The sequence below is a fragment of the Betta splendens genome, chromosome 4 (assembly GCF_900634795.4).
Source record: "Betta splendens chromosome 4, fBetSpl5.4, whole genome shotgun sequence".
Classification (NCBI taxonomy): Eukaryota; Metazoa; Chordata; class Actinopteri; order Anabantiformes; family Osphronemidae; genus Betta; species Betta splendens.
The window spans coordinates 30,129,035-30,149,857 of NC_040884.2; the positions used below are offsets into that span (position 1 = coordinate 30,129,035).

At 43.6% G+C, this 20,823-nt stretch overlaps 3 protein-coding genes across 13 annotated transcripts; 1 reads left to right on the forward strand and 2 right to left on the reverse strand.

The window, feature by feature from the left end:
* Positions 1–772: 772 nt before the first annotated feature.
* Positions 773–2,778, reverse strand: gadd45ab (growth arrest and DNA-damage-inducible, alpha, b). 2 transcript variants are annotated; one of them, XM_029147133.3, is made up of 4 exons: positions 2,621–2,778; positions 2,015–2,116; positions 1,720–1,927; positions 773–1,522 (listed from the first exon to the last, which is right to left on the reverse strand). In XM_029147133.3, exons 1-4 carry the CDS (start codon positions 2,668–2,670, stop codon positions 1,409–1,411), a joined length of 474 nt encoding a protein of 157 aa, XP_029002966.1. In that variant the 5' UTR covers positions 2,671–2,778; the 3' UTR covers positions 773–1,408. The 2 variants fall into 2 exon arrangements, with proteins under 2 accessions (XP_029002966.1, XP_029002967.1); XM_029147134.3 differs by having other exon boundaries at positions 2,733–2,757.
* A 245-nt stretch (positions 2,779–3,023) lies between these two features.
* On the forward strand, positions 3,024–19,126 carry sec16b (SEC16 homolog B, endoplasmic reticulum export factor). Of its 10 annotated transcripts, XR_005897564.2 has the most exons (27): positions 3,024–4,520; positions 4,615–4,874; positions 5,064–5,164; positions 5,250–5,352; positions 5,552–5,766; positions 5,835–5,968; positions 6,052–6,113; positions 6,204–6,342; positions 6,442–6,672; positions 6,921–7,018; positions 7,715–7,796; positions 7,903–8,020; positions 8,102–8,213; positions 8,329–8,434; positions 8,517–8,654; positions 8,732–8,830; positions 8,921–9,005; positions 9,128–9,287; positions 9,371–9,516; positions 9,604–9,632; positions 9,717–9,824; positions 9,918–10,010; positions 10,101–10,215; positions 10,521–10,570; positions 17,059–17,224; positions 18,364–18,421; positions 18,550–19,126. XR_005897564.2 is itself a non-coding variant. In XM_029147126.3 (26 exons), exons 3-25 carry the CDS (start codon positions 4,645–4,647, stop codon positions 10,535–10,537), a joined length of 2,721 nt encoding a protein of 906 aa, XP_029002959.1. In that variant the 5' UTR covers positions 3,025–4,305; positions 4,385–4,520; positions 4,615–4,644; the 3' UTR covers positions 10,538–10,570; positions 10,645–12,003. The 10 variants fall into 10 exon arrangements, 9 of the variants coding, with proteins under 9 accessions (XP_040926335.1, XP_055364283.1, XP_029002964.1 ...); XM_029147126.3 differs by lacking the exons at positions 17,059–17,224; positions 18,364–18,421; positions 18,550–19,126 and adding an exon at positions 10,645–12,003 and having other exon boundaries at positions 3,025–4,305; positions 4,385–4,520; XM_029147125.3 differs by lacking the exons at positions 17,059–17,224; positions 18,364–18,421; positions 18,550–19,126 and adding an exon at positions 10,645–12,003 and having other exon boundaries at positions 3,025–4,116; positions 4,385–4,520.
* znf648 (zinc finger protein 648) lies at positions 5,849–14,920 on the reverse strand. Its single transcript, XM_029145681.3, has 3 exons — positions 14,798–14,920; positions 13,024–14,484; positions 5,849–5,986 (listed from the first exon to the last, which is right to left on the reverse strand). Exons 1-2 carry the CDS (start codon positions 14,840–14,842, stop codon positions 13,039–13,041), a joined length of 1,491 nt encoding a protein of 496 aa, XP_029001514.3. The 5' UTR covers positions 14,843–14,920; the 3' UTR covers positions 5,849–5,986; positions 13,024–13,038.
* Positions 19,127–20,823: the final 1,697 nt, after the last annotated feature.

Here is a 20,823-nt window from a genome sequence, read left to right on the forward strand (position 1 = left end):
ACCTGATAGCCCCGGCAGAGAGCCTTTTCCTATGTCCCTGTACTATGACATTTGCAGCAGGTCCGCTTCTGCGGACGCTGCCTGTTAATTCCAAGTACTACTATTGTCAATTTGTCAGCAGTCAGGGGGGAACGCCTCTATCCACCGGGCTATTTTTAGCCATGAAGCCAAACTACTGTACAGCTCTAGCAATGGAGGACTGAATAGCCCTGACTCACACAGTCATTGTCCCGTGACCCTCTGTGCTGGCGCTTTTGTGCCTCTCTGTTCTACACATGCATCAATAAGTTCTGGTGTTCTCTTTTTGCAGCCTGACAGGGGTCTTCAATACGGATGTTCCTCTTCTTACCTCTCTGCTATTTTTAATCGGCGCAGCAGTAAATTTAGCACAGATTGCGTAGATAATCGGGGGTGAAAAGACTGAGCTGTCTTCACAAGCTCCAGCCCACTCGGATTCCACCACAGTGGGAATTCTCCGCCCCTTCATGAAACAAGATCCTTAAATTGAGCAAAAGGTCAGATTTTACTAGAGTTACCAAACAGGGGTGAGGCTGATTTCAAGGAATCTTGTGCCGGTAGCAGATTTAGTATGAGTTATGCTTTTATTGTAAATGACATTTTGGACTCAAGGGGTGGTGCTACACCTATCCTACCAGAATCCTGGATGAGTGAGTTGAGGGAACGAGAGGCATGCAGTGTCTCACAGGACAGTGTGGGATTTTCTGCGTATGCTAAACTGGTTTCACCGGGGAGATCACTGACGCAAAACCGCTCTGAGAACTGGCTGTTTATTTCGTTCAACAAATTCCATGAACTGTGCACAATAAATACAATGCATTAAATTAAGAACACATAAAAACACCAGTAACTGGACATTCAACACATTGCATTGTCCATATTAAAATAATAATATAATAAGAATAACAGTGTGAAACCTTCCCTTTTTGAGTTAAATAATGTTAAATAAATGAGTTGTTAAGGAGATTTGCTTGAACTTTAATGAACTACTCTCTAATTTGACAGTTCCAACTGGTGCACTCAAGCACAGTCTAGTTCCTGGGAATGCTGACAGCCTTTCCGCTTGCTTCGCTCCTCCCCTCCTCTGTGTCCACCACGTGCGCTTCAAGCGCTCACATGATTCGGTTTCCTGTAAGAGCTTCTTTCTCGGCAGAGGAGAGGCACAATCATACGTTGGAAATCCTGGAACCAAGACTGTTGAGTCACTCCTCCCTGGCTCACAAGTTCACCCTGACCGGGTAAATTCGTCTCTCTTCCTTGTGTTCTTTTATTTCCTCCCCTCCCATTTCTCTCTGGGGCACTATGCAACAGTCCAGCACAGACATTAACACAGGCCTTGTGAAGTTACTTTTCACCCAATGCACACCACACATTAATATTCCAACAAGGTTCATCGGTCGGGCAGGTTCACTACAGGCACCCACTGATCCAAACAGCGACAGTCTGTGCAGAATCTGTTGACTTTGCTCAGTGCAGGGTCCTTCCACAGTGCAGACTGAGGGTTCTGCAGAACAAGGAAGAGAGCAGTTACCATATGTTGACCTAAGCATGTGCAATCAGGATGAAATCAGATTCCAGATTATGAACAATTTGTCCAAAGTGTAGCAGTGGTGGCACCAGAGTTGCTGTCATTACAGACTTACAGGAAATGAGCAATGTACAGCATCTCTATAGTACACAGGCATGAGCAATGACACTTACAGTAACAAGAATGCAGTGCAGGTCCATGGCCTCTGCTCCAGGCTTCACTCCACCCAGGATTTCTGCCAGGCGCCTCATGTTGCTCACCCGCAGGATGTTGATGTCATTCTCACAGCAGAAGGCCTGGATCAGGGTGAAGTGAATCTGGAGGGCCACATCCTCCTCGCCGTCGGCAGCCAGCAGACACAGCACCACGTTGTCTGGATCCCTGAAGCAAAGAACAAGAGATGTTAAGCAAAAGCAGCAGTAGCATGAAGTGAGCTGGAGTAGTTATTTTGTCATTTACTCTACTCACACATTCAGAGCCTTTGCTGCCTCATAGACTCCAACAGTGATGCAACCCTGAGGCAACGCAGAGCTCAGGATCTCCTCTAACGCTTTAGCCACCGATTCCATCCTAAACATAGACAGTGATGCATTGATTAATGAAAAATCATCAGCTTTATTAACGAGACCGCTGTTGCGGTTCCATGCAATAAAGTTATGTAAGTAGGTAAAATAAACGATGTTTACATAGATATATAAGTGCATAAGCTCAGTGATGTAACGTTGCACATCTGACGCGCAATGCAACGTGTAGCGGGACGGAGCAGGGTAAATAACGAACACGTAGCCTTAACGCTGCTGTTAGCTAACAATGCTAACTGGCTAACTAACCGGTAGTTTAACGTTAGTTGACGGTAACCTTAAAGAGCTGGGCGATGGTCGCTTTGACCTAATAACGTTAAACGGCACTAAAAGCTGAGACGACATAACAACTGAAGACAGGTCCAGATGAAGACGTTTGCAAATCATTGTTAATTAGTCATTATTGGTTGTCGTGAGGTTAATACAAAATAGCAAAACAAAATCAAACACAAACGAGAGCTGAATAAAGAACGCAAAGCGAACGCATGCTGACCTTTCTGAAGAATTATCTCCACTGGTTTCCTCAAAAGTCATATTGCACATCCGAACGACTCGGTGTCCTACAATACCCAGAGCGAAATGTTCCTGCTGCCAGAGGTTCTCACCTTCTGCCGGTTAGTCCCGGGCGCTCACTCGTAAAACGCTCAGAGAGCCGAGCTGATTTGCATAAACCTTTCCCACCGATCACATGGAGATCTACACATGGTCCTTCTCTCGTTGTTGGTAAAGCGACATCTTGCGGCTAAGACCGCAAATTACACCTGCATGTTCAGTAGAAGTGTGGAATAGTTTCACAGAGCGGGCACCAGCAGTTATACAGTAAAGTTAATAACATTGTCTTTAATGTTGTGCATTTCCTGTGGTCAGTGTCTTTTATGACTAAATCTAAGACATACTCTATAGCACATCGTCAATGAAGGGCAATTCATTATTTTTGTGTTAAATTAAAATCATATAATACCTTTTATTAAGTGCAATGTATGTAATGAACATTGAGTAACGCCTTTTTATGCGGTTTTTAGTTCCAGTAAGTCGGCCACATCTGCAGAAGGAAGGACAGGTCAACCAACTCATTACCGTCAGTCACTGAACAGAATCAGCTGACACCAAAGCTAAACTGTTGGAGCATTCCGTTAGGTAGGAGTGCACTGATTTCACGACAAAGTCGACACTTGGTGAGAAAGAATTTCAGTGCATCCTACGGTGTTTCACTGATTATTATATTCAGTTTATGGTGATACCATGCAAAGTCTGTGAAGTCACAACATAACCTAAATGCTGTTATATCATCCTTCTGCTTGGTCGGTTAATGCTGTTATAACCAGGAAGATTCACTCATGTTGTGCCAATGCCGTGTATACATTGTAAGTATTCTGAACTTTTTTTCTAGCTGATGATCTGATCTCTTGTCTCAGACCCTGCTTTCCAGTACCTGTGAGAGAATACCAGCCACTTAACTCTCGCCTAATAAATATCTGTGTAGTTTATTTATTATTTTATTTTTTATTTATTTATTTGTCTATATTGTAGAATATGATAGGAAAAACTTTGGTACTCAGTAAAATGACTTTGGCCCATAATGCCGGACCTACTAGTAATACTACTAGTATTTTAATTTATTTATTATCTGGTTTGGTAATTGTAAACAATTTATTAGTAGAAGAATGTAGTAGAAGTACAAGATTTTAAAGACGTTATTCAGAATTGTAGTGGCCCTTCTTTGTCCCTACTTCGTAACTTTACTATTGTGGTAGAGCGCCCCTAGTGGTAAATAAACGCTGTGCCCATCCTGAATATTCACCGCTGACCTTGGATCAGTTTCCGTTTGCCGTTGTTATCTTGAAGCTTATGTAAACCTGACCCGAGACCAGTCTAGAATCTACGGAATAACCGACGACTCCATATCCTTTCTACCAGCAACGTGGCAAGATTCAACACTTCAACTTTAGTTGCGCTTTCCCCCCCACAAACTACAAACCCCAGGACACGGTTGGTTATGTCTCAGTGTTTTTATGTGCAATAATTATTGTGAAGAGGGACGTGATTTCCTGTTTTCCAGGCTCGTGCATCTGTCACACTTCTTAGGGAGGTCCTCTGCTTATCTGTTTACTCTCAGTTCACGCAGAGACTTGGACGCACAATTCAAAGATAACGTATAATGAACGCGCAGACTGAACTGTAAATAATCCGACAAATGAAGTTCCTTATTTTAATTCCGTTATTATGTTTATTATTTGTTTTTTTTCTGTTTAAACAGTGCTCCCTGTGATCGGGGTCTATTTTGTGAACTTTATCCTCTTGTTATCACGTTGAATTGTTATCAGCTCTCGTGCAGAGTTCCCTGTGTCATGATGTGGCAGTCGCACTTTGCCTGCATCTGGAATGTGTCAGCTGTAAGTATCTAAATAGTTTTTTATGTGGATTTTAGATTCCTAGATAAAGTAAACTTATTTTTCTAAACTACCACTCACCTCTCATCTGTGATAGGATCAGCTGGTCTTGTGACTAGGGGTCACTATGAATCAAAGAGGTCACCCCTGGCCCGAACCTGGCCGTCACCCCCACAAAGCAAAAGACAAAGAGGACTGCCACAGGTATTCTCACCAGGATTGGGGCCAGAACTACCCGTCACCGGATCCCAGAGGGAGGGACAGACGCTGGGCTCATCCCGGGGCCCACTTTACCAGTCCTCCTGCCAGTGCAGAGCAGTACTCTTACAGCCCTCATCAATACCATAATGGATATGGGTAAGCAGAATACCAGAGACCCCAGTCCAGGTCTGTACAGTAATGGGACCCTGCACACAGTCTGTGGGAATGTTTCCTGCGTGAATGATGCCGCTTGCTTAATGATAGATTTAAAGTTTTAGTTGTGGCCTACTTCAGTGTATTATCATGTCTAGCAACACTGATGTAACCAGGTGTTTTATTTTTTAGCCATGGGTACGACTACATAACCCACAATGGCCAATGGGACTATGGAGAAAACTACGGTTACTACAACTATGACTACTATAGAGGACAGCACAGACAACATGGTAGACTAATACAACGTGACTCTGATGGACAGTAAGGTTAATATTAGTGTTCCGTGTGATAAGACAATATGTTTCTCTTCTCAAGACGCTGGCAGGTGGGTTCCCCACGACTCCTGGAGTCCAGAACATTATCATGAAAGACCATCGAAGCAGGAACATTCAGGGAGCTCCTTCACAGAGGACTACAGGTGAGCCACAAGGCCTACTTCTTTGGAAGCCAAGCCCACACAGCTCGCTGCCTGTAGTTGTAGTTGCAGTATTAAAATTTGTTGTTACTTTTATCTGAAAGTTTGAAGGTGTTGATGGGATTCTAACCATACTTTACTGGGCAAATGTCATATTTGGTAATTGAATGCCTGCAGCAAGAGAAAATATAATCTCTTTTAGGTATAACCAAGGAAGAGACAGCTCGCAGTCTTACCTCAAAGACCGTGAAGACAATCCCTCCAGAGAGAATGAAGAAATTTCCTCTTATTACCTGGGAACATTAGAAAGTTCCAAACACTCAGGTTTATCTTCCAGCAGCTATGAACTGAGTCAATACATCAATGGGTCTGAACCCAGTGATCCAGTCCCACAGCTGGTTCACTCACACGTGGCAGGTAAGTGTGCGTTCATGGCAGTTTCTTGATTGGCGCACATGTCCTTCAGTAATTCATATTCTTCTCAGAGACGCTGGCTCCTCTGAAGTACTCGATCCCTCATGCAGTTGTCAGCTTTGGGCCCGCGGGACAGCTGCTACGGGTCACTCCAGGCTTCTCCACGCAGGAAAACACCAGTATGCTGGAGATCCACAGTCTGGAGGTTAGGTCCAACACAAGCCTGCAGTGATAACAGTATTAACATCTTTGAAAGCTAAGAGCTGGTGTTTGTCTTCATCTGTGTAGGTCATACTGAGTGAGACGCAGGAACAGCAGGAGTTGAGAAAGTTCCCCGGGCCCCTAACGAGGTAATGGTTGGTGTTGGTTTCTTTATTTGGCTAAAATTTAGTCTCAAATAATACTGAGTTTACAAGAATTATGATGTCATGTGTTCGAAGGGAAGGGTTGCATAAAGTAGATGCTATAGAGTTTGCCTACCAGATGACAGGTGCCTGCATGACAGATGAGAAGCTGCCAGATAAGAGCTCTGCTGCCCTCTTGTGGAATCTACTGATACTGCTCTGCAGACAGAACGCTGTAAGTACGTGTGTATACCCTATTATAACAGATCAGCACAGGCAATCATCACTAGTCCAATCACCACGTCTTTTTTCACAAAAATATTCATTGTTTCAGCAAATTGTTGGCTCAGACATTGCAGAGCTACTGACGCAGGGCTCGCAGTCAAATGGAAGCTGGGAGTCAGAGGCTCCCACGCTCATCGACCTCAGCGAGAGCGCAGCAGCTGAGGCACCACCTTGCAGAGGAGACGACCTCCTCACAGGAAACTGCAGCAGCTTCACCTTGAGGAACTCGGACAAAGCCCTGCAGAGTTACACTCAACTGCTTCTGGCTGGAAGAAAGAAGGTTTGACTTTTGCATCTAAGCATACTGCATATATTTATCTCAGTCTTCAAAATGATGATACTGGAAATTATAACTTATGAGTGACTGGCTTTCGTCCTATCAACGTATTTCAAACTACAGCTCTGATAGTGGACTGATAGGAACCAGCATGACTAACTAGCATGATAGTTGCTACTACTGCTTTCTGTTAGTTTACATGGACATCATACTAGTCTGGTATCTGAGTACCTTTCTCCTTTTAACCTCAGGAGGCTTTGGAGTCAGCTATGAGCAACAGCCTATGGGGTCATGCATTTTTTCTGGCCAGTAAAATGGACAACAGGTCGTATACCACTGTACTGAACAGGTGAGGGAACTGTGAACGGGCTGTATTCAGTGTTATGTTGCAGACTCCAGGAAATATGATTCTGTTACTTGTAGCTATTTGCTTTAAATACACCTGAACTTGAGCCACATGAGGCATGGGACGGCACATGGGGCTAGATTGAAATCAAATTAATTTGGATCATGATCTAGTGTGCTCCTACGTTTCTTACCATCTGTGATCTTAATGGATAACTTTGCTCAGGCTAGTTAGCGGCTGCAAAACCGCCGCCATTTATCCAAAAATAAGTCACCACATTTTAAATTTGTGAGAAACAATAAGATTAGACTTCTGGAATGCTATGTTCTTAAATTATCTAAATTATCTCATTCCAAACCTGCACTGCATGAAGGTCCTGCTATTGTTATGTTTATATATATATATATATATATATATATATATATATATATATGTTGATTACTTCATTTTTTACGATTATTATAATCTTTTAAAGGGATGTTTATATTATATTGAATTTCCTGTGTGTGTGTGCGCGAAGGGGTGGCTGGTTGGATTTGTAATTGACAAGGAAAGGGAGGCCGAAATTGAGCTGTCATACAGTATCATCTTCGTATATAGTAGCACTTTGAATGTGAGAGTTCCTGAATTAGTTCAGCAGTTCAGCTGCTAGCATGTAATAAAGTCTTAGTTAACATAACACCAACTTTGGGTTAACAGGTTTACAGGCCAGCTGACGTCCAGTGATCCGCTCCAGACTCTGTTCCAGCTGCTGTCGGGGAGAATTCCTGCCATGGCCACAGTAAAGCATTAACTAATCCATTCATTGCGCTTTAATTTTATGTCTTCCAAATTGTACATTGGTAGGTATGTTGTTAGCATTGTTTGATGTGATGTTCTGTGCTCAGTGCTGTGGAAATGAAAAATGGGGAGACTGGAGGCCCCATCTGGCAGTGATGCTCTCCAACGAGACAGGGGATCCTGCTGTCCAAAAGAAAGCCGTGGTCACCATGGGAGACACACTTGGTACAGAGATGCAGTGAGCGTGTGAAGATGTCAGCACATGCTTTAAGTCTTACCACTCTGTCCCTCTCCTCCCGCATGCAGCCTCCAGAGGCCTCGTACACGCCGCCCATGTGTGCTACCTGACAGCCAATGTTCCCTTCGGGGTGTTCTCACACAAGGCGGAGAGAATGGTGCTGGTAGGCAGCAATCACAGGTGAACTGCCCCGGCTCCTTGTTGACACCTAATTAAGATCTAGTCCCAGTATTGATGTCAGTTGATGATGAGCCTGGTTTGAATTGACGCATCCTTTTCTCTCCCTTGTGTTTAGACGATCATTTCAGCACTTTGCTACAAATTCTGCCATCCAGTGCACAGAGCTGTACGAGTACTGCCAGACACTTGGGGGGAAATGCTTTTCAATAGCACCCTTTCAGGTAGCCATCAAGAACAGATGCATTTAGCATCACACTAGTCTGAAAGTTGACATATTTTAAAATGCATTTTATCCCAAATCAGGTTTACAAGTTTCTATACGCTTGTCGACTGTTGGACTGCGGCCTCGCATCCCAGGCCTTTCATTACTGTGAGGTGGTGGGACAGACCATCCTCAGACAGACGGAACCCTGCTTCATCCTCACTGCAGAGCTTATTAAGGTATTTACCCCTCACATAGTAAATTGTACTGATATAATTCATATGCTTGTTATGGTTGTGTGTGAGTTCTCCTGCAGCTGGCAGACAGACTGAGATGCTCTGAGGGCCAGTTCAGTGAAGCTGAGGTGGAGCCTGACTGGCTGAAACTGCTACGTGCTAGACAGCACAGTGTGCAGGTGATCGGCTGCCTCCTATGGGACAGAAATATTCCTTCTTATAAGCAGTTTTCAGACTTTAAAGCTATGTGTATATATAATTTGGCTTAGATGGGGGAATCTGACTATACTGCAACATACCAGACATTACCTGAAGCAGGTGCTATGGGCCCTAAAGGCAGCAAAGTGTACTTAGGTGAATACCGCCTGTCATGACTTTAAAGGAAGTGTTGCCTGTTCCTCACTAGAGAGCAGTGCCTTCATTCCTAAGCAATATCTGCTAAATCAAAGGGCTTTTCCCTTATTTCATGCCCGCAGGATCTGACTGGGATGACCTGAGTCCGGACATCCTCAGCCCAGAGCATGAGCTTCTTCATTACAAAGGAACTGAGGATCATGAAAACCTTTTGGATCAAGCTGAAAGAAGCGCTGAGGAAATGATGGGGCTAGCACAGAACTCTAGCGGAGCTCAGGACTGGTACCAAACGTGCAGCTCCTTTTGCGCATGGCATTTAATAATGAACAGTGTAACGTCACTGTCCTCTCTGTCACTCCCTGTAGGCCAAACCCTCCGCTGCCAGTTACAGGGGTTTATGTACCTCTAGGGGTCGTCACAAGCCACAACTTCACTTACTGTAATGCAGATAGTGCAAATGTATCTATTCCGCCAGAGAGGCCTTCAAATCATCTGCCATCAGCAGCAGAGGGTGAGAGTGAGAATTTTAGATTAGTATCCATTAATTGGTTGCTCTTTCAGACATTAACTGTGATATCAACTGTTTGACCTCCTGCAGGACTTGGATCATCACCTGAAGCTTTAGTGGTGAGAAATAAATAACATGTTCTGAACAGATTGTTTGGATCTGATCACATTGGTCACATCTTGCTTTCACATTTCCATTTGGAGATGGGGCATCAGATGTTGGACGTTGACTTGAGTCACCAAGGACAAAAGCATCAGAATGTACCAAAGGTACTAGATGCCCCAGAGCAGACAGCTGAGCCTCCTAAACAGGTGGGTGGGTCTCCTGTCGCATTCACACCTATGTGACCAGACCAAAGTCATCTGACCTACAGTATGTCTTCCTCTCCTCCGTGTCATGTGCAGAGCACCAAGACAGGATGGTTCAGTGGCTGGTTTAAGTCAAAACCCAAAGATGTTCAAAAGGATAGTTCTGAGCAGGGAGGCTCCACTCACACAGTAAGATCCAAGCACAGATACATTTGTCTTTATTTGTTCTAATGAAGGTTTCGGTTATACGGCTTAAGGTATTTTTCTACATTCTCCAAGGACGCACCACCTGCTGCTGGTTTCGGTGTCCCTCCTCCACCCACCATTGTCTCTCCTGGCATGTTTCCAACCCAGGCCTCCTCTCCTGGCATAAACCCCTTTTCAAGGAATGCAGGTGATTTACAGTATAAGGCAATTTACAGAACACTGTCTCCAAGTCACTTGTCACTGTTTTTAATAGATTTGAACCACACAAGTTGTAGTATGGATGGTATGTGGGTTGGCTGACCCCTGCTCGGGTCACTGGGCAGGTCGTGGATGATCTATGCTCTCCAGGTTCTATCTGGATGGCTGCAGTCATGATTTATGCAGCTTATTTTTTTAGCATCTTAAATTGAAAACACTGCAGTGGCTTAGTTGCCGCTCACGACATGTTAGCTACAGAAAGTATTTCTATTAATATCCACGTCTCCCACACAGGCCAGCAGCTGGGGTAGAGACCTAATCAAGACAACCCGCCTGCATCACAGGTAAATTAAGTTCCCTCACCATAAAAAAAAGGTTCTAAATGAATTTTCTTGAAGTTCGTTCATCTGGTTTGCAGGATTGCTAATGAATAAATGTGACCAAGCCGCCATGTCACACGTGAGCTTTACCTGGAGCTGGAGGAGCACCAGTAAAATCTATACTGCTCACTGCCCACATTTCTTTTTTAGGGATGCCCTTTAACACCCCCCCAACACACACACACACACACACACACACACACACACACACACACACACACACACACACACACACACACACACACACACACACACACACACACAGCTCAACCACCAGTTGGAAACGAAAATACTTGGTATGGACTAGTCCAATAAATCACACTGCAGCACGTGGAACAGCTGAGTTTGGAGTCCTGCAAAAAGACCACTTTGAAATGCTGACAAATGCAAAGTAAAATCACTGAAGGTGATGACAGCTCAAACCAAATAATTGTTTGGTAACGATGACTTTCAGGACTAGTGCTAGTTCTATAAGAAGGACATGCAGAGACGTCAAACTGAAAGAGGGACATCTAATGTTGTCAAGTGATGGATGGCACCAAGTACTTGGAGAGGAAAGGAAGGGAATTGGGAAAGCCATTTGCTGGGACCACATGTCCTACATGTCCACACTCTGAGCAGAAATGTGCATAAACAATCAGATCTTTATGTGTTAATGAAACTTGTTTGTGTGTCAATAAGATTTGTTGATAGGACAGGAAATAATAATTGAAACTTTATTGATGAAGTGCGGGAAAATTATGTCTGCATTTGACCCATCTCCCATGGGGGAGCAGCCACGGTGTGGCACTCTGGGTTAGTGTTAAGTGCCTTGCTCAAGAACACACCTGGTGCCAGAGCCAGGGATCAAACCAGAGAACAATGCTTTACCTATTGAACTAACCAGGCCACTGTAAATGTGCAGGCTTCCTAAAACTCTGTAACAGCCATGTTTTATGTTTCTGTGTCTTTGTCACTGTACAGTACAAAGCTGCACATGCCCACCACTTGTGCCACTTTGCCTTCAAGTAAATTCTCAGTATTATCATTCAATTGTCAGCATTCATTGTCTTTCTGTTGTTGCTTTTAAAGCCATATCAAATCTAATGAATAACTAAATTAAACCCACATATTGGACCCATTGCCAAGAAAGAAGTGGGATTCCGAACGGGCCCCTCACTTAATGTAGAGCAAGTGACAACACAGCACTTGCTGTCTCATATTACGATTAGTCTGCAGAGCCAAGTGTCAGTGAGACGCACAGACGCACGCACACAATCTGAAAACTATTTTAGCCTTTATTATTTAATATTTCATGGCAATTGTTAACGCTGGCTAGGTCTTAATAACTACACCTTGGGCTTCTGACCTGTCCTGTCTGACTAAAAATATGTGACTGAATAAAATACTGCAGTTACTATGTGTCGACTTGAATGAATGTATTTATTCAGAGCCAGACAGAAGCAGAAGACACAGGTTAAACATACAATTTCCTTAACTTTAGACACAAGGACATTTTCTGAGTCACTGATCCACCACTGGATAGTCATTTGTCAGTGATTATAAGTAGTTCTTATAAAAGACAATTCATTCATCAGTCATGCAAGCCAAACATTCTTCTAGTGCATGTCAGGCGTCATGATCAAAAAGAAGCTGTGCCACGGCTGACATAGCATGCAGAGTGACTTACACAACAGATTCAGACATACAGTACAGTACAACATGTATAGTGTGGAAGTGGTATTTAGCAGTAATGTAAAACGGATGAACCACATTTACAGTATTTATTTATAGTACTACACTCACTTCACAGGCCTCTGGCTTAGCAAGTCCTTCCTTAGTCCATCTATTAAACCCTCTTCATACGACCACAGGCGTCTCAAGAGAGTCTTTTTGCAGCTCTTCCATTTGTGATTAAGAACAAAAGTAACCGCCAACATCACGCATGTGATGTACTGTACTCCTGTTTAGGGCACTGATGGATGGACAACACTAAGCTGTTCCTCTGTCAAGACACTGTACTGTACCAGCTGGCTCTCCTATAAACTGGTTATGACAGCTTTCGTCTCCCAGCTGGGCATTTATGTGGCTGTCAACTCTGCGAGGAGTGATTGGCGTTTTAAACAGTTGGTGAACGTACAGTAGGTACAAGTTTCAAGAATGCCTCGGTAAAACAGTGGGCTGTAGCTTCCATAACCTGCTATCATCAGTAAGTGTTGTCTTTATTATTATTTGCAAACCTCTTTCTAACTCTTCGGTAGCTTTCAAACTATATTACCCTCTTACCTGAATATATGTGGACAAATTACTTGTACTGCAGTGTCATAATTAGCTGAATTAGATTAACTGATTCACTGTATCACTGAAAGCTGGGGCTGTCTTCTGTAGATAGTGTCTATGTATTATGCAACCCGCAGAGTAATGGATGCGCACAGTACCTGACTTAACCAGTCTCAGGCATTCTTGTCCCTGTGGTTCAGCATGTGCTGTGAAAGTTTTGCAGCGCACTGAAACGACTTGTCGCACTCCACACAGACAAAGATTCTCCCCGAGCATGTTTGCTCTTGGTGAATCTTCAGCGTGGCCAGTTGGCTGAAATTCTTGCTGCAGCCCGTGCAGCTGTGGAACTTCTCCTTGTTGTGGACGTACTGGTGGCGCACGAGGCGCGAAGCCATGGCGAACCCCACGCCGCACTCCGCGCACTTGTGGGGCCGCACGCCGCTGTGGATTGCCTCGTGCTCGGTCAGGTTGGAGGACTTGGTGAAGCACTTGGAGCACACGGAGCAGGCGTATGGACGCACGCCGGCGTGGATCTTCTGGTGCTCCACCATGCGACTGGCCAAAGCGAACGCCTTCCCACAGTCGGGGCAGGAGAAGGGCCTCTCCCCCAGGTGCTTGCGCTCGTGGCGCTTCAAGGAGAGGGGCTTGTTGAAGGTCTTGCCACAGTGCGTGCAGGGAAAGGGCTTGTCGTTGGTGTGCATGTTTCTCTCGTGCTTCCGCAGGTCAGAGGAGCGGATGAAGTCCTTCCCACAAGTGTCGCAGACATAGGGCTTTTCGCCGGTGTGTGTGCGGATGTGCTTGCGGTAATCCGAGGACCAGATGTAGGTCTTCACGCAGAAGGGGCAGTGGTAGGGTCTTTCACCCGTGTGCAGACGCTTGTGCTGCTGCAGCGTGCCCTGGTGGGAGTAAGCCTTTCCGCAGATGTCACAGACATGCGGCTTGAGGCCGGTGTGTGTTTGCAGGTGACTCTGCAGGTTGCAGAGCTTCTTGAAGGCCCAGTGACAATGTGTGCACTTAAAGGGGCGATGCTCTGTGTCAACCTCGCTGCGTTTTTTCATCGCTACTAAGAGCCGAGGGATCTTGTTGTCGTCACACTTTTTCTTAACTGAAGCGCTGTTTGCGTTCTTCTTCCTGCTCTTATTTTCACCACGTTCTGAAGAATGCTTCTTGACGTTGAGCTCTTTGAGTTTTGACTCCAGCTGGCTGGCTGATTGGTGCATCTTGGGGATTTTACAACAGGTCCTCTTGTTCTTTTCACCAGAATGTGTGTCATTGTTTTCCAGAAATTTAGCATCCTCGCAGCCTCCTTTTCCTTCTCCTGAGGAAAGTTGTGCAAACTGCTGTACGAGAGACCAACTTGGTGTTTGAGGATTCAGATAGAGGATTCCTAAATCGCTCTCTGACAATGTGTCCTTACTTTTGACCCGTCCTTGTGGATCAGAATCCGTGACACAGTGTCTGTCTTGTTTCCTTTTAACGCCTTTTTCAACAACAGTTGTGGGCACCTTTCTTGACAGCTGTGGGGACATTTCTTCAGCCATGGTCTCTGCACTTTGGGATAAAATCACCCGCATGTGTTTGAAGCTGCTCACATGTATCCTTATGCTCTGTAAAATAATCTGAAGAATAAAACACATGTTACTAACATTTTTCCAAATATGCCATTAGTTTAAATATAGAAGGCCTTAAAGCTACAAGAACATGTTATAATGTTATATTTAGACTTTCAAGCCGCAGCTCTGTGTCACCACTAATAAAATTTAGTTTAGCTCCAGTATGTTAGAAATAAACTACACACCAACTCACACCTTGCTGTCATTTGACACCTGAATTCCTTGACTTTATATTATTGCTTCAGTTTAAGTTTAAAATAAATCTGAGTGTTTTTCACTTTAAAAAGTGTAAATATTTCACTAAACTAGCGTGACTTACCCTTTCTCTTGAGCAGGTGGAGTGAGGGATGTGCCACAGAGACATACTAGCCCCAGGTTTTGTATAACTCTACAAGGGATGTCAGTGACGTTAACGGGCGGAGTTTGGCAGCCGCCATCTCTGGGTCAGCATCTATCCTGCTAGTCAGCAGCAGCTCTGATATCTCCACAGCTCAGCTCAGCTTACCCTCCAGTGACTGAGCTGCCCCATGTGGCCTGTTGATGTCTGTTGCTGTACACTGACTTAAATACAGAACCCCTCTGTTAAGTTGAGGCTGCACACACACGCACACACACACACACACACACACACACACACACACACACACACACACACACACACACACACACACAGTACTGCGGTACTGCCTAAGTGGTAGAAGTACAAGAATCATTCAAGTTAATAATAATTCTCTACCAAGAGAAATGCAACTGAAATGTTTTAAAGGTGAATTCTTTGGCAAATTGTTTTTACAATAAATAATACAAAACAAAGACAAAAGACAAATTTATTTTTGTTAATGCTTTAATTTGAATCTGAACAAGTATAGTGTAACTAAATCTATTAAATAAATGTAATAGAGTAAAAGTACAAGTATGAATGTATCCAGTAAGTGTAAAGCGCTTTAGTAAATGTACTATGAAGATTTTCTTATACTGGCCTATAGATGTCGCTGTTGACTCTTTATTTTAATGAAACGTAATCCTGGAAAATCTGTCTCCATTTATAATAAGCTCCGAGGAAATCTTATCTTTGAATGCATCTTATTGTGGACATGTGTGTTACATAACAACACCGGTATGTTCTCAATTTACCTTTTAAACACAAATAAGGTTCAACAGCTCCTTTGGTTCTCCTTTCACAGAAGAAAGGCTCTTATTGGATCGACTGTACTTTGGGAAAAAAAACGTTGTATGTGTCCAGTTACATTATGCTTAAAGAATGAAAATAGAGACTGTTTGAGGAAGATTTTGAGAACACAATGTTCTGTGTATGCTCATCTTAAAATAAATAAGTTGCAATGCATCTTTCAGTCAGTAGATGACATTGTGTGTCTTTTCTGGTGCTGGAAGGAATTTGGTGAGGATGGTGTTACTAGACGAGCACTGACTCTGAACCTAGTATTTGATAATACCTTTAGGACTAAGCAGTGTCTTCTTCCTGTTTTGTGTTTTCTGTGTTTCCTCGAATGTGTCTCCAGACCTCAATTGCTCTTCAAATTAGACAAAATCCCTCTGTAGCTAACACACTGATCTCTGGCCTGCAAGCAGAAAAGGAGCTGTTTCCTCTTCTGCAGCACCCTGCAGAGACAAACATGGTTTGAGCAGACTGCACGTGTTAAGTAACTGAAAGGTGAAACTGATGGTAATTAAACAGACAATGCTGGCCTGCGTTGGGTGCACTTTTCCAGGGGAGTGGATTAAAACAGGACACTCAGCAAACCACCTCCAGAAAGCTGCATTACAAACGCAGACATTCGCCTGACTTTTGGTTTCTGTGGAGTTTCTTCCTCCTTCTTTTGCACACAACTACACCACATTCATAAAGGTTTCTGAACTTAATAAAGAGTGACAACAAGCAAAAGCACAAGTGGGTGAGATCACTGAGAAGCCAAAGTACAGTAGATCAGTTAGATTCAGAGTGTGTTCTTTTATGACCATGTCCCTTTGTGAACTTGAAGCTGTCACGCAAATGTGTTTTTGTTTGACAGTATACACGAACCCGGATGCCAAGGCTGTACCAACAACCAGCTGAAGGAGCATCACCCAGGAAGTCCTACTGTAGTTAGGATTAAAACCATTCCCCTTTGGCGTCTGTGTTTCTCCCAGACCCCTAGTAATGAAAGGGTTATTTTGCCATGATATCAATCCTCACATCAAATCCAAGAAGTCTTCATCAGAATCATACACTTGTTTGTAGATATGATGTGAAACGCGAATGTGTTTTACTTTAAAAAGCTGGATGCAAGTGAATATAAACCATGAGCATGGAACACAGAAAAGTGCCGAGTCATTCTGGGGCTTGATTTCATGGTGGAGTAGACTGGCTTAATTGAGAACATACCCAGGCTCGGAAATTTCCACAAGTCTCGGTTTTCTGGTTCTGGATGTAGCTGGATTTTTACGAGTTACATAAGCTGTGCTCTATAAGACCTTTACTTTGCCTCCAAGGGCAGATTGAACATGGCCGTATGTATGTCGCAGAATGTCATACTGTATATTTGTGTATTTGTCCTGGTTTTGTGTCACCTCTTTCTGTAGTTACCGTGAACTGAGACGCAAACAGGAAACACGACAAATCTAAGTGCAAACTTTGTGGTCATGTGGCAACGAGCCATTATCCCTCCTGCAGTGGGTCCTTCAGCGTCAGTGGTGTGTGCCGCTGCTTCCTGTGGTCAGGCGTCCCTTCCTCTCTACCTGCCTACAGGTATCAGCATGATACAATTGTTGACCTGTGTTTTACTTGTTGTTGTTGCTCTTTGACCTTTTACTGTCAGATGACTTCAGGTTTCTTCAGTTAAGGGGATTTGTTCCTCTCCAAGTGCTGCTCAAGTGGGACTGGTTGGGTTTCCAGCTGCGAATGTTGTTATATTTTATTACCATAACTTAAAAGTTGGTCATCATTAAACTTGGTGCAAACTCTTCAGTTCTAGCACCATGTGCATCTGTGCATCCAGTATTGAGTCGTTTTTAAATACTTCTACAAAGACTGAAAGTCTTAATTGAAATGCATCAAAGCATTCTGTCCTCATGTCCTTAGGCTTCAGTTGACCTTGTGCGCTGGCAAACTAGGACTTCCTGGATTCGTCCTGGACTGACATGTGGTCCAGTGAAGCTCAGCGTGTAGTGCATGACGTGTTTGTGACACTGCTGAGACTGACAAAACCAGCTTATAATGCCAAAACCATATCTCCTTCACAGAGCACACCAAAAGCCTCAAATGTGTTTTTCTGACTGTAGATGTTTCTTCTGAAATGTAAATGAAAGGATTTGTTTTACCCTAAGCGAGGCCAAGATATGGCCCTGTGGTGCTTCGCTCACTTGCGTGACCTTTGTAAACTTCCACTATGTTTGAGACTGGGGGATGGGGAGGAGGGTCCCTCAAGGCCTTATAACTGAGAGACGGCAGAGGGTAAAAAATGCAACAAGGGGATCTGTGAAATAAAACTCAAGTAAACTAATCAATATAGAAAATTATTGTTGATGGGTTCCCTGAGTCTACACAATAACAACGGTTACTGATGCTGGTTACTGAAATGGTTATTAAAGATAATTACAGCGGACTTGGTTATGTGGTTAGTGTATGTCTTGCTTTGACTCACATAGAACCGTTTGTTCCCTGTGTGAACAGACAACTTGACACCTTGGAATTAGCAGGGGAGGAAAGTGTGGGTGAAGATGTGTCTAGTCTGGTCTTGCACTAAGCAGAAAAAAAACAGTCGGGCCTTGACAACGATGAGATTTTGAGGAATTGTAAATATTTGGTCACTCCAGTGAACAATCTGACTCAAATGGGGCATAATTAACATGCTGGATCCGTTCTAAACCTAACTTGTGCTTTTACAGGGGTGCAAGTGCTCGGCTGTTTCTTGGCACCACACACTGGAGGCTTGTTACGTGAAAGGTAATGAATGAACTGTCTGTTTTCATTCCAGTGTTTATACAAGGCTGCCTTCTGTCTGTATCAATCATCCAGTATGAAAGAGTTCAATCTATTAATTTTAGACTTGCTCTTCCCATCTCTCTTAACAGATTGTAAGTTGTGGTTCTTGTCATGTTTCCTATCAACGGTCAGCTGTGGCGCACGTGCACCCGGGTGGCCAAAGTTAATAAGACACGCTCACGAGCACACAAAGAATCTACTTGTCAAAACACAACTATGGTTTTTGTGCTAAGATTGGATGGAGCCTAAACGAAAACTTGCTGTGTCTCATTATCCAGCTGGTGAAGTCTTAGGAAGACGCTGTGAGATTTTCAGATGTGAGAATTTTATGTTTAATCACAAGAGTTGGGATGTTTCTTTTTTTTGTTTTTTTTTGGGATGTTTTTCGTGATTCATTCATATGATTAAACTCAATGATGTGAAAGATCTCATCATGTTTGTGAAGATTGTCACATCTGAGGTCTGTCAGCGGCCTCTGCCTCACCGTGACTCCTCAGCAGATAGTGACGGAGCAGCTCACCGACATTGATTAGACTCATTTGCTGTTTGTACACAACACATCTGATTAGTTTAAGAGCCTCTGACAAGATTTTCATTCAGATGCCCTTTGATACATTCCAATGTGTTGTTACATGTTGGGAAGATGCTGATATATTGCTGATATGTTTATATATATATATAATCTGTGTATATATATATATATATATATATATATATATATATATATATATATATATATATATATATATATATATATATATATATATATACACAGATGTTAAGACACGAAAGCTCCTCGCCATGCATGGAGGGTTCCACCCCAAATCCAGCACCCTGAGACTGTAAGCTAGCCGCAAGGAAGGAGGCCGAAGACTAGTGAGCGTGAGAGCCACTATCCAGGATGAAACATCCAAGATCCATAAGTACATCAAGGATAAGGCCCCGACAGATGACGTGCTGAGTGAATGTCTCAGGCAGTGGAGAACAGAGGATGAGATGCTGGAAGAGGGACCATCATGGGAGGACAAGCCCTTACACGGGATGTACCACCGGAACATAACTGAAGTGGCTGATCTCAACAAATCCTACCAATGGCTTGAAAGGGCTGGGCTGAAGGACAGCACAGAGGCACTCATCCTGGCTGCACAGGAGCAGGCCCTGAGCACCAGAGCCATAGAGGCCCAGATCTACCACACCAGACAAGACCCAAGGTGTAGACTGTGCAAAGAGGCCCCTGAGACGGTCCAGCACATAACTGCAGGGTGTAAGATGCTGGCAGGGAAAGCATACATGGAACGCCATAACCAAGTGGCTGGCATAGTATACAGGAACATCTGCGCAGAGTATGGACTGGAAACCCCAAGGTCAAAGTGGGAAACACCTCCCAAGGTGGTAGAGAACGAGTGAGCCAAGATCCTGTGGGACTTCCAGATACAGACAGACAGAATGGTAATGGCGAACCAACCAGACATTGTGGTGGTGGACAAAGAACAGAGGAAAGCCGTAGTGGTGGATGTGGCAATACCAAGCGATGGCAACATCAGGAAAAAGGAACATGAGAAACTAGAGAAATACCAAGGGCTCAGAGAAGAACTGGAGAAGGCTTGGAAGGTGAAGGCCACAGTGGTGCCTGTGGTGATTGGAGCACTGGGGGCAGTGACCCCCAAATTGGAGGAATGGCTACAACAGATCCCTGGAATAACATCTGACATCTCAGTCCAGAAAAGTGCAGTCCTAGGAACAGCAAAGGATACTGCGCAGAACCCTCAAGCTTCCTGGCCTCTGGTAGAGGACCCGAGCTTGGAAAGTGGATGAGAGACCACCCGCGTGGGGTGAGAAGGGAGTTTTATATATATATATATATATATATATATATATATATATATATATATATATATATATATATATATATATATATATATATATATATATATATATATATATATATATATATATATATATATATATATATATGGAAAAACGGATGAGACCACCCGCGTGGGGTAAGAAGGGAGTTATATATAATGATATATCACAGTTATAACTGTTTCTAAACAACAAAAATACTTTAAAGGAATGATTTTCATATTTTCAGGGCCTTTGATGCTTCAGGCATTACTGAGCATGTTTTACACCAGGTTTAATAAACTGGAGCATTTCGTCTTCACGCTGTAATTTTGTACAGATGAGCAGGCAAAGCATGGCGCAGAGCTACCACTGGAGCACGTGTCCCAGTGTGTTCCTCTAAAGCGCTGCATTCTTTTGGATTTCAGAAGGACCCTTCCTTTTCTGCCCCCTGTGCTACTTATTAGACTTACTAGATTTCTGTACCACTCTCATATTGATCTACACTGTACTGTATT